Source organism: Pseudonaja textilis, chromosome 4, assembly GCF_049901715.1.
Source record: "Pseudonaja textilis isolate UNSWEBS1 chromosome 4, rPseTex1.2, whole genome shotgun sequence".
In the NCBI taxonomy this organism is placed as follows: domain Eukaryota; kingdom Metazoa; phylum Chordata; class Lepidosauria; order Squamata; family Elapidae; genus Pseudonaja; species Pseudonaja textilis.
This window is the reverse complement of record NC_141993.1, coordinates 8,420,136-8,437,161: the sequence shown is the minus strand read 5'-3', so window position 1 is coordinate 8,437,161 and position 17,026 is coordinate 8,420,136. Positions and strand designations below refer to the sequence as shown.

At 42.2% G+C, this 17,026-nt stretch overlaps 1 protein-coding gene across 2 annotated transcripts in view; it reads left to right on the top strand.

Annotated features, from left to right (window-relative positions):
- LRMDA (leucine rich melanocyte differentiation associated) overlaps nucleotides 1-17,026 on the top strand; it is an 810,136-nt gene that overhangs the window by 468,285 nt on the left and 324,825 nt on the right. For both annotated transcript variants that reach the window (XM_087933832.1, XM_087933831.1), the window contains exon 4: nucleotides 7,382-7,516. In XM_087933832.1, the coding sequence (XP_087789958.1) occupies nucleotides 7,382-7,516 (135 nt within the window). The remainder of the gene's footprint in view (nucleotides 1-7,381; nucleotides 7,517-17,026) is intronic.

Here is a 17,026-nt window from a genome sequence, read left to right as displayed (position 1 = left end):
GCCATTTAAAAAAAAAAAAAATTAAACGACCCCCAATTGATTTTATTTTATTTCATTAGGATCCTCCATTCAAAGTTCCAGGAATCATCCAATAATCCAAAACTATTTCTTGCTTCTTTTCTCACTTTCTCTTTCCAGGGGCTTTGTTCTCTTCTAACAAAGTTTCAGCTACAATGTATCTTTTGCAAGCCTTGTTAAAATTCCACTATCAATTCCAGGTGGTCTCTTCCATTTTCCAAATTCCACCCTCTTTTTTCCTTTTTCCCTCCGCTGCTTTCTTTCTTTTTTAAAAAAGAAAGTTTTAAAATTATCCAAGAATCTTTATCCCTTTGACACTTTATTTGAAGCTAGAAATAGCCTATTAATGTCAAAGTGGATTAGTATCAATTTCTTATTCGAATCTCTTCTTCTTAATGTTCCAAGTCAGTTAAAACTGTCGATGTTAGAGGAAAAAAAAGCCAATTCTGTTTCCTTTCCCTTTCTCTTTCGCAGCTTAAATTCTTTTTTAGGAATAGTATTAGTCTTTAAAATTCAGGTTCCAGATACCTTAAATAGGTGTTCTCTATTCAACCTGGTCAGTCAACCTTTCTCCTTTAAACTTCTTCCTGCACAATCTTGTCCGGTTGGGTTCTTCTTTGAGGTGGCCATTTCTGACCACTGCTGCAACCGCCTTTGGGAAAGGGAGTAATGGCCAGCCGAGGAGGAGATATGTGGCTCTCCTCAACCCCACTGATCCGCGGTTTTGATCCATGTTTGCAGCTGGAGCGCCCTGAGCCTCCCGGATTCGGGGCTGAAGCCACCCGTAGAGGGTGGCTTCAGCCCTGAATCGGGAGGCTCAGGCGCTCCAGCTGCAAACATGGATCAAAACCGCGGATTATCACGATTTCGGTCCGTCGCCGAAGAAGCCCAAACCAGAAGTCGGCAGTCCAATCTCTTCTTGAAAGTCTCACGTGATGGCACTCCCACAAATTCTGAGGGCAAGGTGTTCCATTGGTTGATTGTTCTCACTGTCAGAAAGTTTCTCCTTATTTCCAGGTTAAATCTCTCCTTGTTCAGTTTCCATCCATTATTCCTTGTCCAGCCTACAGGCGCTTTAGAAAATAGCTTGATCCCTTTCCTCCCTGTGGCAGCCCTTCATATATTGGAAGACCGCTATCATGTCTCCCCTGGTCCTTCTCTTTACTAGACTAGCCAAACCCAGTTCCTGCAACCGTTCATTGTATGTTTTATCCTCCAGTCCCCTAATCTTCTGGGTTGCTCTTCTGTGCACTTTTTCTAGAGTCTCAACATCTTTTTTACAATGTGAACAAAACTGGATGCAGTACACTAGGTGTGGTCTTACTAAGGCTTTACAGAGTGGTATTAGTACTTCCCTTGATCTTGATTGTATCCCTCTGATAATCCTGTTCTCCCAATTCTAGAACAGAGACTGTAAATTTAACTTGCTATGCTCTACTCGGTAGCCTCTCCTGAATGAGTCACCATTTTCATTGGTCTTCTCACCTAAGGCAGCCTTTCTCCAGCTTCTCAGTGACTCTTTCTTTGCAAGGGATAGGAACCCCCCCCCCCCGATTCTGGGGGTTTATTTGTTGTATATTTGAAAAGGAAAATCTGAAATGAAGCCATAAATAAGGGGCATTCAATGAGTCCGTTTGAACAGGAAGATTGTGAGAAGTTTCTTCATACAGAGGAAGAGGATGGAAGAGGATGAGGAGGAGACACAAAGAGGAGGAGGAGACACGAGGCACAAGGAGGTGGAGGAGGTGGAGGAGATGAGGATGAAGAGGAAGAAGAGATGATGAGAAGAAGGAAAAGAGGAGATGAGGAGGAGGGAAAGGAGAGGAGATGAGGAGAGGACAGGAGACAGGAGAAGGAGAAAAAGGAAGAGGAGGAGGAAGAGGAGGAAGAAGCGGAAAGGAGATGAGTAGGAGGAAGAAGAGGAGGAAACAACAATGGGGAGAAGAAGGAGGAAAGGAGACAAGGAGGAAGAGGAGGGGACGATGAGGAGGAAGAGGAGAGGACAGGAGACAGAAGAAAAAGGAAGAGGAGAAAGAGGTGGAAAAGAGAAGAGGAGGAAGAGGAGGAGGAGGAGGAGAAGGAGGGGAGATGAGGAGGAGAAAAGATGAGGAGAAAAGATGAGGAGGAGGAGGAGGAGGAGGAGGAGGAGGAAGGAGAAAGGAGAAAAGAGAAAAGAGAAAAGAGAAAGAAAAAGTCCTTTCCCCAAAAGAAAAATTACAGAAAACTACTAAATCACTGGGGTGCTGCACAAAAGAAGAACCCTTTTGCCATCTGTAGGGAATTATTTTTTTTTTGCCCTATAAAAGATTTAAAAAAAGAAGCAAGGGAAGAAGAAGTTTTTCATAAGAGAGAGATTTTACTTTTGTCCTGTTGCTTCTGTGATCATATTTGGAATGCCTTCTAATGAAAGCAAATGGGAATTATTTGGGTTGAGCTCTGCATTGAGCACACTTTTGTCCTGCCTTTGAAAAAGAGGAGGAAATAAATCTTCCTTCACCCAGGATCTTGCATGGGTTCTTGTCTTGCATCTCTGCATTCCCTTGTTTGCCTCCAGCAAATAATTGGATGTAAATTGGTATGCATGTAGTCAAAGGAAGGCCTTGAAGGGCCAACATCTGTTTCTTTCTCTGGGGCAATGCCATGGCCTTTCAGTTATTGAGGTGAAAAAGTGGGGAATATTCCATCTGCAAGAGATAACAAAGATAACAGCAACACATACATCAAAGTCAAAGACAAGCAACCAAACCGACCTGAATTTGTTAAGAGAGCCACATAATAATTGTGGTGACAAACTCCAGAAATAAATGGATGAAACAATGAACGCTTGACGGAAACCAATACTTTTGTGCCAAAAAGTTGGAGAAAGCCCTTAATCTTAGGGTCAACTTCACTGTAGAAAAATTAATGTAATTATGATTTGGCAGAGTGCATTTGGGGATTTGAGATCTATGTGTATGCTGTACTTTGTTTGATTAGTAGTAATAACCAAGATGATTAGGGGACTGGAGGCCGAAACATACGATGAACGGTTGCAGGAACTGGGCATGGCTAGTCTAGTGAAGAAAAGGACCAGGGGAGACAGGATAGCAGTCTTCCAATATTTATTTATTTGTTTGTTTGTTTATTTAGTCAAACAATTATTAGACAACAGGTATAAGTATATACATAGTTATGAATACATGAAATGGATACATATAAGAAAAATAAAAGAAACAATAGGACAGGGACGGTAGGCACGTTGGTGCGCTTATGCACGCCCCCTACAGACCTCTTAGGAAAGGGGTGAGGTCAATAGTAGACAGTCTAAGGATAAAGTTTTTGGGGTTTGGGGAAAAACCACAGAGTCAGGTAGAGTATTCCAGTCGTATTTCCTGCAATCAAGTTTGAGAGGCTGCCATAGAGAGGAGGGGGGGCCAAGCTATTTTCCAAGGCACCCGAAGGCCAGACAAGGAATAACGGATGGAAACTGATCAAGGAGAGTTTCTATCTAGAAATAAGGAGAACTTTTCTGACAGGGAGAACAATCAACCCATGGACAGAAGTTGCCTTCAGAAGCTGTGGGAGTTTCATCACGGGCAACTTTCAAGAAGAGACTAGACTGCCATCTGTCAGAAATGGTGTAGGGTCTCCTGCTTGGATGGGAGGTTGGACTAGATGACCTACAAGGTCCCTTCCAAATCTGTTAATCTGTATCTAGTAGTAGTAGTAATCATCAAATCCAAGTTCGAGATCATTTTTTCAAACATAATGCTTACTATGTAATCCTATTGCCTCTACAGCTACATCTTGAAGCCACAACCTATTTCACCTTCCCGCCATAACTTCCCCTGCATGGTTTGTTCTTGTTGCAAAGTCGTGTCCGACCCATCGCAACCCCATGGACAATGTTCCTCCAGGCCTTCCTGTCCTCTATCATCTTTTAGAGTCCATTTAAGTTCACGCCGACTGCTTCAGTGACTCCATCCAGCCCCCTCCTTCTCTGCCGTCCCCTTCTTCTTCTTTTGCCCTCCATTTTCCCCAGCATTCAGCTCTTCTCCAGCAAGTCCTTCCTTCTCATGAGGTGGACAAAGTCTTTGAGTTTCATCTTCAGGATCTAGCCTTCTAAAGAACAGTCAGGGTTGATCTCCTTTGGGACTGACCAGTTTGGTCGCCTTGCAGTCCAAGGGACTCATAGGAGTCTCCTCCAGCACAGAAATTATTGGAGGACACAAATGTCTTTCTTGCTTCTTCAATATTCCTCTGATCTGGGGGGGAGGCAGGTTGGGAATAGCCCAGAACTACTAGACCACCATACAATTCTGCTTGTATGAAAGTCCCAAAATATTTCTTCACTTAAACACACAGTCTACATTTGTAAGACCCCATGAAACTCTAATAATCCCCAATGGCAAATATATAGAACATAGAATAATAGAGTTGGAAGGGACCTTGGAGGTCTTCTAGACTAACCCCCTGCTCAAGCAGGAGACCCTATACCATTCTAGTCAAGTGGTTGTCCAGTCTCTTTAGAAAGCTCCAATGATGGAGTACCCACAACTTCTGAAGTCAAGCTGTTTCATAGGTTGATTGCTCACACCATTGAGAAGTTTTTCCTTAGTTTCTAGGTTGCTTCTCTCCTTGATTAGTTTCCATCCATTGTTTCTTGTCCTGCCTTCAAGTTTTTTGGAGAATAGGTTGACCCACCCCTCTTCTTTCTGACAGCCCCTCAAATACTGAAATTCTGCTATCATGTTACCGCTAGTCCTCTTTTTCCTCTAGACTGGCCATACCCAATTCCTGTATGTTTTATTTTTATGTTATGAAAAATGCAGAAAATTCAGAAGAATTTACGAATTCCTTTTCACAGAATTTTAGATATAGAGCCATGATGGTGAACCTATGGCACACAGAACCATTTGTGCCGGCACGCGAGCTGCAGGCAAATTTACCTCACTGCACATGCGCATGCCTCACAGCTGATTTTAGGCCTTTTTCGGCATCCCAGAGGTTTCAGGAAGGCTTCTGCAGGCTTTTCAGGATGAAAACCAGGCCCATTTCATCACTTCCTGTTTTTTCCAGAAATATCGGAAGTGATGAAATGGGCCTAGTTTTTGTCCTGAAAAGCCTGCAGAAGCCTTTCTAAAGCCTCTTGGAGGTCGAAAAAGACCCCAAACCAGCCACAAATCAGCTGTGAGGTGCAGTGCAGATAAGGGGGTGGCAGGAGTGGGTGGGTGGGGATTGCGTGCGCATGAGTAGGCAGTGTGTGGGGGCACACATTGCCTTCTGGGTGCTGGCACACGAGCGCAAGTGTGCAAATGTGCAAGTACGTGCACAATTTTTTGCAAAGGAGCCCAAAAAAAGTTAGCCACCACTGATATAGAGAATGAGGGATCCTTGGTGCTCTTTGAGCTTGGTTGTTTCATTACCCAAATTAAATCATCAGATACATTCTTTTCCATATTTTTTTTTATTACCTCCTTCGCTTTAAACTGTGTCTTTGTTTAGTCAGTGCTTTAATAGCAGCTCCTGTAGTCAAGCATTTCTGCTAGCAAACTTAACCTATTTCCCAAGATGCACCAATGGTATATTGAGACAGTCATTTGACTCCATTCCAAAATTCATTTTTCCTACCTGTTGTAATATATTTAGTGATGAATGTACTGTGAAAGTAACTGCCTGTTGCCATGTTGGAAAAGTTTCATGGCTTCAGCAGTCACTAACCATTTTCCCATATGACATCCATCACTTTGTCAAAGTTTTTAATGTTTTGCAGACAGTCAGCTAGGAATGAAAAAGAAGCAAAGAAAAGAACAAGGAGGAAATAAATCCCAGGATCTTTCCATTTAAGCCAAAGAAAGAAAAGTATTTCTTCTGCAAATAATTAATGTTGCAGTTCTTTAAATGCCAATATTCACACACAAACACACACACACACGCATATACACACACACATACATGTACACAGACATACCCTGTTTCTGTGAAAATACGACCTACCCTGAAAGTAAGTCCTAGCTTGATTTTTGTACACATGCACCCAATATAAGCCCTACCCCCAAAATAAGCCCTAATTAAGATCCCACCCTCTCCAGAGTGGACAGGTAAAAATTAAGGGAGGGTGGGGATGGGGTGTGTGTGAAGCTGCCCTACTACTTACCTTTGGACAGTTGTAGCCAGGCTCCGCACACCTCGACACCTGCCTTGCCAGCCCATTTCTTCTGCAGCCAGCAGGAGTGACAAGGCTTTCCTGAAGGCCTCTGTAGCTGATAACAAAGCTCCAGGTCAATCCAGAGCTCTGTTAATGGCTGCAGCGGCCTTCAGGAAAGCCTTGCTGGCCACAAAAGAAGTTCCTGAAGACCTCTGACAGCGAAAAGGAGGCCGGGGACAATGTGCGCAAGTGAGGTTAGTCAGTGGGTGACACTGCCCCAAAATAAGACCTGGTGCCATTTTTGGTGGCATAAAAAAATAAGGCTTCTATTTTGGGGGAAACACCTGTGTGTGTGTGTGTGTGTGTGTGTGTGTGTGTGTGTCTTTGTAATCAAGCTTCCTATGTGTTAATGTAATTAAATGGGGTAAACAACACCCCAATCAAGAAAGTGCCAAAGAACCAAGAGCAAACAGCCCAACCAAATAATCTCTAAGATGAAACCCACCAACACTGACAGGGCAAGACACCAGAATATAAACGGAGAGCAAACCCCACTCCTTACTAGCACTGATGATGTTACCTAATTGAGTCATGAAATGTCTAACAAGAAAACAAGCAAGCTCAGAGGACTCCACAGTCTTCCTCCTCTTCCTCCTCTCTGCCAAACCCTCCTCCCTTCTAGCATTGATGATGTTACCTAGTTGGGTAATGAAACGTCTGCAAAAAAAACATCAAGCTCAGAGAGCCCCAAGGACCCTTCACTGAATCCCTAATCCATGTCTTTGGACCATGTTGGTAGGGAGATGGCCCAATGTCAATTAAAAGCTTGTTTATCTATCTATTTATTAAAATCATTTGCCACCCATATCATCATATCATATATCATATATCATATATATCACATATTGTAGGGGGTGTGCATAAGCGCACCAACGTGCCTACCGTCCTTGTCCTATTGTTTCTTTTATTTATTTATTTATTTATTATTTTATTTTATTTTTCTTATATGTATCCATGTATTCATAACTATGTTTTTACTTATACCTATTATTTTGTAAGCAACTGACAACAAACAAACAAGCAAATAAATAAATAAATAAATAAAAACATTGGCATTTGAACCCTTAATGCATGCTCTGGGACCATGCTGGAGGGCTGGGGTGGGAGAAGCACAATGTTGATTAAAACTTTCCTTGTTGTTAACGTCATGAAATCCTTAACCCTTGGACACATAACAGAGCTGGAAGGCTTGTTGGACCACTTGGCTGAAGTAGCCCCTTCCCTGGAGTTCCTTAGTTTGCTGGGAAATTCAGCCTGTCCAAATGGGCTGGTCTGCCAAGACAAGGATGAAGGAGACTACCAGAGATACAGGTGAGCATTTTGGACTGGGACTGTGGTGAACTCTGGCTGCTGAGATGAAATAGAAAACAATTTAAGGGAACTGATGGTCTATTAAATGTTGCTAGCTATGACACGGGTTTTTTTTTTTTAGATGAAAGTTCAAATCAAACTATGGAGCAAGATGCTCCAGGTCCAGGAGCCCAACTTTCAAAGATGCTTTGTTAAATCTTAAACTAGGATGTACGTCCTCCAACTTTTCTCATGCAGGTGGAAACCTGTGTACCCCATTTACCCAAAGCTAAGGAAACAGAAAAGAAGCAGGAGTGGGTGTGTGCATTATCCCAGTGAAAACAGGGACTGAGTCCCATTTAGATTCCTAGAGTCTGATATAAAAGTATCCAGTCCAGGGCTTATCACACACTGGACTATTAAGAACCATTATATTACATTATGGGAAGGAATATCCATCTGGTTCAGTTCCAAGCCAGGAGAAAGACCCTGGAAACATAGAGGCTGATTGGAAAGATGGTTTATTGATGAAACAGAAGCACATGGGTTTGTGGTTCTGGGCAGCTGACAAAATGGAGTTGAGAATGGAGTGTTTTTGATACCTTCTTTTGGGCTTTGCACTTGAGCTTCCTGTTCCTGTGCAAGAACATGTATTCTATTGGCTGTTGTCAGACTCCCATGGGGCCATGTAGGGGTCATGTAGGGGTCATGGCTGGCTCTATAGGCAAAAGGGGAAGTGTAAATCCTAAGTGTTTGGCTGAGCTAATTCTGCCAACCTTTTGTTGGTTGCTTATCTGAGTTTCTGTCTTGATGCATTCTTTCTGAACTGATTTCTAAATCTGCATTTCAAAAAGATGGCCTCCTCAGTTTCTGCTTGCGGGCAGGGAAACTGGGGCTGGTTTCTGAATAGGCTGGCCCAATCTTTCTTAATGGGCACAAAATATCTGCTGGGGGCTATTAAGAAAGACTGAGTCTGCTTTCTGTCTTTAAAAAAAACATATTTCTCCATTAGGGAAATATAATATTCTGCCTTTTTAAATATTTCCCAAAATATTTCATTCTTCCGGGGGTGGTAGTGCTGACCTTCTACAGCATCACACACTAAGGCACTTCTGGGCTGAAATGATTAGCTGGAGACATCACCATTGCCCAAGGGATGCCCAGTTAGGGGGTCCTTTCATTTCCCCCGGCAGGAGCTGGAGCGAAGGAAGGGAACTCACCCCAGCCCACAGCACTCGGGTCTCAAACACCCAGCCCAGGGTCCTAATCACGCAAGCCACCGTGGTCCTATAAAACAACTATATATGACATACAGATAGGTGACCCAGAGAATATAATCTGATAATAAGGTTCCCTATGCAAATTTTTGTTAACATTGCCTCCATACAGTGCATATAAACCGTGGTGATGCAGTGGTTAGAGTGCAGCGCTGCAGGCTACTTCTGCTGACTGCCAGCTACCAGCAATGTGGCAGTTCGAATCTCACCAGGCTCAAGGTTGACTCAGCCTTCCCTCCTTCCGAGGTGGGTAAAATGAGGACCCAGATTGTTGGAGGCAATAGGCTGATTTTGTGCTTAGAGAGGGGCTGTAAAGCACTATGAAGTGGTATATAACTCAAAGTGCTATTGCTATTGCATTCAGCCAACTTTTCTTGGAGCCAAGATTTTGCAAATTCCATCCTCCTCATAACAGATCCCAACCAAGATAGCTGTGCATTGCAAACCACTGACTCAGCAAAATTCTCTCGGAAACAGCAGCGCCACCCCAAACCCCCCAACAGCCTCATGCATTTCCATAAATTATCACACAGGCAGCACCAAGCATCGCCAATTATGCTTTCAGGTCCCAGCCCTTTCTTTTTTAAAAAAAAAAAAGGGGGGGGGGGAAGACTACATCAAATTGACAGCAAAATAGATGCGTGCATGATTTCGTTATTAGCATTCAAGGAAACAAGCAGATGAAAAAAAAAAGGGGGGGGGCTAGAATATGTAACAGAGCTCCCAAAAAATTTGGAACGAACTGTTTCGAAAGTCCTCTTCCCATCTGTAATTATTAAGCCAACCTAGCTATGTTTCTCTCCAGCCCTGTCTGGTATAATTGGCTGCCAGTGTTAACGAATCATCAGGCGCTGGAAAGACAGGAATTATTACTGCACTTTCAAAGAAAACCATACATGCTGTGCATAATTTGTACTTCTTCACTTGTCTTAAGGTGATATAGTCTATGTATATATATATAGGTGTATGAGAGCTCTTTTAGGCATAATCGCAATATCAGGGCAAACAGTTTGGAATGTTATGCCTGTTGAATTTGCGTGCTTCGTTGTGCCTGTGGGGGAAGGCTGTATTGTAGAAGTTACTTACTTCCTGTTTTTCCATCACAGTTTTAGCTTTTTAAAGGGGTTCAAAAAATTTTACTACCGGTTCTTTGGACGTGGCTTGTTGGGCATGGCAGGGGAAGGATACTGCAAAATCTCCATTCTGACCCCACTCCAGGGGAAGGATACTGTAAAATCTCCATTCCCTCCCCATTCCCGGGGTAAGATTACTACAAAATCTCCATTCCCTCCCCACCCACCTAACCTGCTTTCCAGTTCCATTCTCCTGTGCAGGGCAACCAAAGGAGACCCAGCTGATCAGCTGGGTCTCAGGAGGCAGCAAATAGATGGGGGCAGGGCCAGTCAGAGGTGGTATTTGCCAGTTCTCTGAACGACTCAAAATTTCCACTACCGGTTCTCCAGAACTGGTCACAACCTGTTGAATACCATTTCTGGTCAAGGCTAAGCCTATTTTCTTGCCTGAAATATTAAATTATTCTTTAGTGAATAGCCCAGTTTCCAATTCTTGCGTGTTTTTAAATTTTAGCAGCATGCTTTCTAGTCTACCAAAACCAGAGCTATAAGAAGGACTTCAATGGTTCCCCCTTGCGGTCTTAAACTATCTTCAAGAAACCACGGTTGTACCCAACGGCAGTGGCAATTATTGTCCAGTTTTCAAGTTTGGTTATTTTTTGGCATAAGGTTGTTGAGATGCTGTTGGGCTCCCAAAGGAAGAAGATTTCAGTACAGGGTCAGATTTGGGAATAGTGCTAAAATGGCATTGGTTGGGCTTGCAAATCATCTCTGTTGGGGACAGGATGGAAACTCTCTTGGTCTAACCTTCTGTCTCAGGGGTGTCAAACTTGATTTCATTGAGGGCCACATCAGGATGGGGGTTGATGTTGGGAGGCTGGGGTGGGTATGGCCAGTTCGGTAGCACTCGTGTCAGGGGCAACTGTGGTGGCCAAATACTAAGGACGGACTTCCCTCAGACTGTCCCTCCCTCTCATTATAATCTTCCTTCCTTCCTTCCTTCCTTCCTTCCTTCCTTCCTTCCTTCCTTCCTTCCTTCCTTCCTTCCTTCCTTCCTTCCTTCCTTCCTTCCTTCCTTCCTTCTCCTTCCCTCTTCCCTCTTCCTTTTCATTTCTTCTCCCTTCTCCCCTTTCCTTCTTTTTCCTTCCTTGCTCTCTTCCCATCTTCTCTTCTTTCTCTTTCCTCCTTCCCTGTTCCTTTTGGGATGCTCAGATGCAAAAGGGGAAACATTTCTCCTTTTGTTTTGTTTTTAGTTTCTTTTGATAGCCTTCCACCAGTGAAAACGGTGCCTGGGAAGCATGCGCGCAGCCCTCTTGAGTCCCATTTTCTCTGGCAGAGGCACCGCGAGCCAATCCTTTGGTGTTTCCAGGCTGGCCCTGGGGATCAGATTTAAGCACCCCATGGGCCGGATCTGGGCTGCGGGCCTTGAGTTTGACACCCTTGTTCTATATCAATCGGTCATAGCGTTCTTCTGACCCTGCTCAGGTGGTTAGGAATGGGATCCATGGTGCTATAGAGGTTCTCTTTCACCCAGGGTGAGTTCCCATCGGTGTTTCTGGGGTGGGAAAAGAGTTCTCGACATAAGCCCCTCCTTTCAAATTCACATTGGGCTCTTCCTCTTCCTTCTTTTCATTCCTACTTCACATCTCAATTGTTCTCACTGTCAGGAAATTTCTCCCTCATTCTAGGTTGCTAAGAATGTTATAGAAGGTTTATAGGTGGAACTCAAGAAGACCCAGGTTGGATCCCTGTGTTTGAAAGGCAGAAAATCCACATCCTTCACTACCATCTCTTTCTCTATGTTCCCTATCCATCATTCCCCACTCTGCCCATCACATTTGGTGACTTAATGATAACGAAGACCAAAAAATAAAAAAAAATCCAGCTAATTTCCTATACAGGTAGCCCTCAACTTATGACTACAGTTGAGCCCAACATTTATGTTGCTATGTGAGAAATTTGTTCATTTTGGTACTTTTCTCAGCTCATTTTTTTTTTGAAAACAGTTTTATTAATTTTAACAACAAACAAAAACACATAAAACATAAAAAACACCATCCTTTCCTTCATGAGTTTACAGACAGTGTGTCGGTTGGTTTACCACTTTTTTTGTGTGCATCCATTTCAAAGTCACCATTGTAGTTATATTACATAATAGCTCATATTATCAATCAACAATTATATAGCCTGATATCATTATTAAACAATCATTTGACTATAATTTTATTAATTCATACTTTAACGAGATAACTATAGCTTACTTAATTTATTTTATAGCAAATCATAAAGTCATACCAAGTCTATCTTAATAAAATTTTATAAAGATAGTATCAAAGAAAAAAAAGAAATATGTATTCATTGTTTCCTAAGGTTCTAAATATTCTATTATTATATTTTATTATCTAATCATTGATAGAAAAGGTCCCAAACTTCATCTTCTTGTTCTCTAATTTCAAATGTCAATCTACTCATTTCAGCACATTCCAATATTTTCTTAATAATTTCTTCCTGTGATGGTAGCTCATTTGTTAAGTGAATCACTGCAGTGCTTAAATTAGTCACATGTTTGTTAAGTGAATCTGATTTGGCTTGTCAGAAGGCCGGTAAAGGGGAATCACATGACTCTGGGACATTGTAACCGTCATAAATGTGAGTCAGTTGTCAAACATCTGAATGTCAATCATGTGCCCATGCTGCATTGGTCATAAGTGTGAAAAATAGTCATAGGTCCTTTGGGTATGCCTAGTCTAGTGAAGAGAAGGACTAGGGGAAACAGAATAGCAATGTTCCAATATTTGAGGGGCTGCCACATAGAGGAGAGGGTCAAGCTATTCTCCAAAGCATCTGAATGCAAGACAAGAAGCGATGGATGGAAACTGATCAAGGAGAGAAGCAACCTAAAACTAAGAAGAAATTTACTGGTGGTGAGAACAATTGATCAGTGGAACCAGTGGTGGGATTCAAATATTTTTACCACCGGTTCGGTGGGCGTGGCTTGGTGGACGCACTTTGCATACGTGCACACACTTTGCATGCGCCTGTGTGCCAAACGCGCCCTTTCCGCAGGCACAGAGGCGTTCTAACTCGCCTCTGCAAGCCTTTACGATCCCGGTCACTTCAGCAGCTGCCGCACAGCACTTTGTTGTGCCACGCAAAGCATCTGCGCTTCAAAACCAGAGGATAAAGGTAAGTATGGGAGCCCAGGTGGGTGGGTGGGCCCAACAGCAGAGCAGCGGAGAGAACTGGTTCAGTCTCCACAGCTCATCGTTGCTACTGGTTCTGCAGAACCAGGCCGAACCGGTAGAATTTCACCCCTGAGTGGAACTGCTTGTCTTCAAAAGTTGTGTACCCTGTGACTATCATTAAGTGTGGTACCTGATGATTCTTGACTCTTGACGAATGTATCTTTTCTTTTTATGTCTACTGAAAGCATTTGAACCAAGACAAATTCCTCGTGTATCCAATCCCACATGGCCAATAAAGAGTTCTATTCTATTCTATTGTGGGTGTTCCATCACTGGAGCTTTTTAAGAAGAGATTGAAGAAGACATTTGCCCAGAATGGTATGGGGTCTCCTGCTTGTGCAGGGGGCTGGACTAGAAGACCTCCAAGGTCCCTTCCAACTCTGTTATTCTGAATCTGTTTGCTGAATTGGCCTTTGAAACAAGATTTTGGATTACTGCCCATCTGTGTTATCTTACTAGCATAAGGGAAATAAATGCTACTACTGGCATATCACACATATATTCTGAGAAGCTGCGTGCAAAAAGATAATTATATTATTTCATAGTATAAGATATATGATCCGTACAATAATGTCTTCAACAAGTGATATAGTTCAAATCTGGAAAGGGAAATACTGTTGTTTCATTTATGCTCAGCCCATGAGTTGTAATGACTATTCCACGTTCAGGGTTTCCGATTATTTATTTTTTTTAAAGAAAATAAATACATTTAAAACTATAGCCTAGAGATTTGTTTGCATTTGCACATGCCAAGTTCTGCATTTGGCCTAAATATCTTCCTGTCACCTTAACCTGGAACTGTAAACACCAGGATCCAAAATTGTGCTGTAATTTACGAGATATTTTCACCGCAGAATTCCTTAAAAATGAATGATATCTTTGTAGTTTACTGTTTTTCATTTTAAGGACATTTTTCTGACAATGCATAGCCTATTAATCATTTAAGCAAAAGGAGCTCCTTAAAAGAGCTGTTCAGAGGCAAGGCTCCATGCTTCATTTAATGCTGTCTAGGAAAAATAAAACCAACAACCCTCATTGAGTGACATTTTCTGCAGTTATGTGATGTAATATTTATAATATGTCACACAGCCATACATCAAAACAAACATGTCTGTTGTTGCATTTGTTAGCAAAATTTTGATTGTTGAAAAGAAAGAGAGGGTCAGCATAGTCTTAGTGTATTATTGATTGCAGGTCGTTATGTGAAAACTTGGAAAACTCTAGCCATGGAGGGGAATATTGTTTCTTTTGGCCTAAACTTTTCCAGGTTATTTTAAATTAATTTGATTGTAATTTGTACCGTATCAGATTCCGTGGAAAAACCCAAGTTAATGTCTCTATTGCTTTCTGCTTTTTCGATGTTTTAGAATTTCTTGTTTTCCTTGCAAACTAAAACAAGTATTAAGCGAAATGTATAAGGATCATACAAACACGATCAAATTTGCCAAGGCACCGTGACTAGCAGCTAGTATTTAATAAGCAACATATAAAAAGTAATGAATAAAGATTAAATAAATAAAATAGGTCTAACATTCAATATCTAGATGACTGAGAGGCAGACAAATATCAAACCATATCTTTTTAATCCCGTAGCAACTGTTTGCCATCCATAAAAACATAAGGATATTTTTCTGTTCTTCCTCCCTCTCTCCCTTTGCAAAAACCGAAGACCGTGACAGGGTTTTTTTTTTTTTTTTTTTTTTTGTGGGCAAAAATTTTGGAAGCAATTTTCCAATGTTTTCTTTCCAGGGCTGAGAGAGAAGGGCTGGCCCAAGGTCACTCATCTAGCTTTGTGCCTAAGGTAGGACTAGATCAGAGGTTGCTAACTGTTAGTCCGCAAGAAAATTTTGGTGGTCTGCAGAGAAATGTCCCCCCCCCAAAGCAATTAATCCAGGCGGCATGGGAACACAAGGCTGCCCCACCCACATGGCCCACCCACCTACTGGTCCTCATCCTTCAGCCAAGCGCAAACCTTACCTTGAGTGGAGCCACGCAAGCTGGAACTGGAAGGTAAGACCATTGGCGGGGGAAGGATATCTGCCTCGAGGTGGCTTGCTGACATTGATGGGAAAGTCAGTCCCATATTCCAGAGCTGCAGTAGTCACAGGACTGGCCCTTTGGTCATCCTGGAGCAGCTCCTCCTCCACCCGGGTGCACTGGCCTGCCATGGACTGGAGGAGCTGCTCCGGGATGACCAAAGGGCCAGTCCTGTGACTACCGCAGCTCTGGAATATGGGACCGACTTTACCACCAACGTCAGCAAGCCACCATTAGTCAAAATTCATATTAGTGGTCCATGGGATTTAAAATTATGAGTTTGGTGTTCCCTGAGATCCAAAAGGTTGGCGACCCCTGGACTAGATGATGGGCAGCAGAGCCCGCTATTCCAGAAATGGGTGTTATTTGGTACCACAAAACATAATCGTGCAAAAAGACTTCCCAGCACAGTCTTTACCTCCTCTTCAAATAGGTCTCAAAGAAAGCATACCTTTTTTTTTCAGTGGTGGAAGGCTTCCACAATTAAATTGTTTGGCATTCCATCATCTATACGTGACAGCATCCTCCCGTATATTTTGTGCAGGTGTTCAGAGGTGCCTATAGGCAGCAAGACCCCAAAGCAGGTTAGACATCTCCAGGAATGGAAGCCATTTTGTAGAGTTTTAACCATGGAAAGCTTTAACTGGAGCAACTCACTGAGTCCCTCGCTCTGTGCCTAAAAGGATAAATGTCTGTTAGTAACATTTAACCTCCTTCCTGTGACCCCCCCTGTGAAATGAAACTTCCTGAATTGACTGAGCTTTATGCATTGCCAATTTTCTAAGGACATTATAGTCTAGGAGAGAGGTTTCTCAGGCAGAGATAAATTGGCCTTGAAAGACTTGCTTGGGATATCTGTTTTTTTCCTCTCTCCAGAACACACTGCCTTCTCTCACCAGGGCAGATAATAGCCTTCTTTGACAAATCTGTGCAAAGGGAAAAAAAAAAGGGAAAAAAAAAAGAAAGAGGTGTTGGTAGGTTTCTTAGTCTTAAGGAACGCTGAAGGGAATCCAGAGCTGACATTAAATGTTCTATACATCAAATGTAAAACTGAGATGGGTACTTTTTCATTAAGCAGCGGTCCCTTAACTAGCAATTTTCTAAGTTGAAAGCCATTGCAGTATGTCATGCAATTTATAGATCCCGGTGCCTGCCATAAAATGTTTTATGATAGCTTCACTCCCTTGTTATTAGCAGCTGTCTACTTCTGAGAGCACAGCCATTTGATAATAGTCTTAAAGCACCCCAAATTACTTACCTGAAAGCCACATTCCAGATCGTGTTTGTTGACAGTTTGAATAAGTTTAGTGTCCTTGTGTTATACTTTGTCTTCAAAACAATGGATTGGTATCCTCAATAGCTTGTTGGCAGCTGACAGAGGCCTATCATTGGGTTTAACCCTCGGGAGGGGTAGGTTATCTTGGGGAGTTAACCTTTTTTCCATTGTTAACTGGAGTGTTTTATGCACTCACGGTAAAGAGGTCTGGAGTGACAAATAACTCTGGATAAATTTTACAAGGGTTTGCATTGTACATTGTTCTTGGGTGTTCTTGAGGTTTTAGCTCTTTCCCATCATTTTCATAGGAATTAGGGTTGTGTTTAGACTACAATTTTATCTTCAAATGGAGAAACACTGTTTATTTTACTTAATACCAATGCTCCATTTTACAGTAGAAGAACGAGAAAATTGTATTCATAGATTAAGAACGTCTGTGTGTGAACAGAATGATTTGTAAATTTATATCATACATTTGGACCTATCTTCCACATAAAATCTGGGACTGATTCTATGTGAAAAATGCATTTATAGAGTTGATTTAGAATCAACCTTCCGGACTTCAGAAATAGGAAAGTGTCATGTTTACATATCCTATTGACAATTTCTCCAACCTTCTCCTA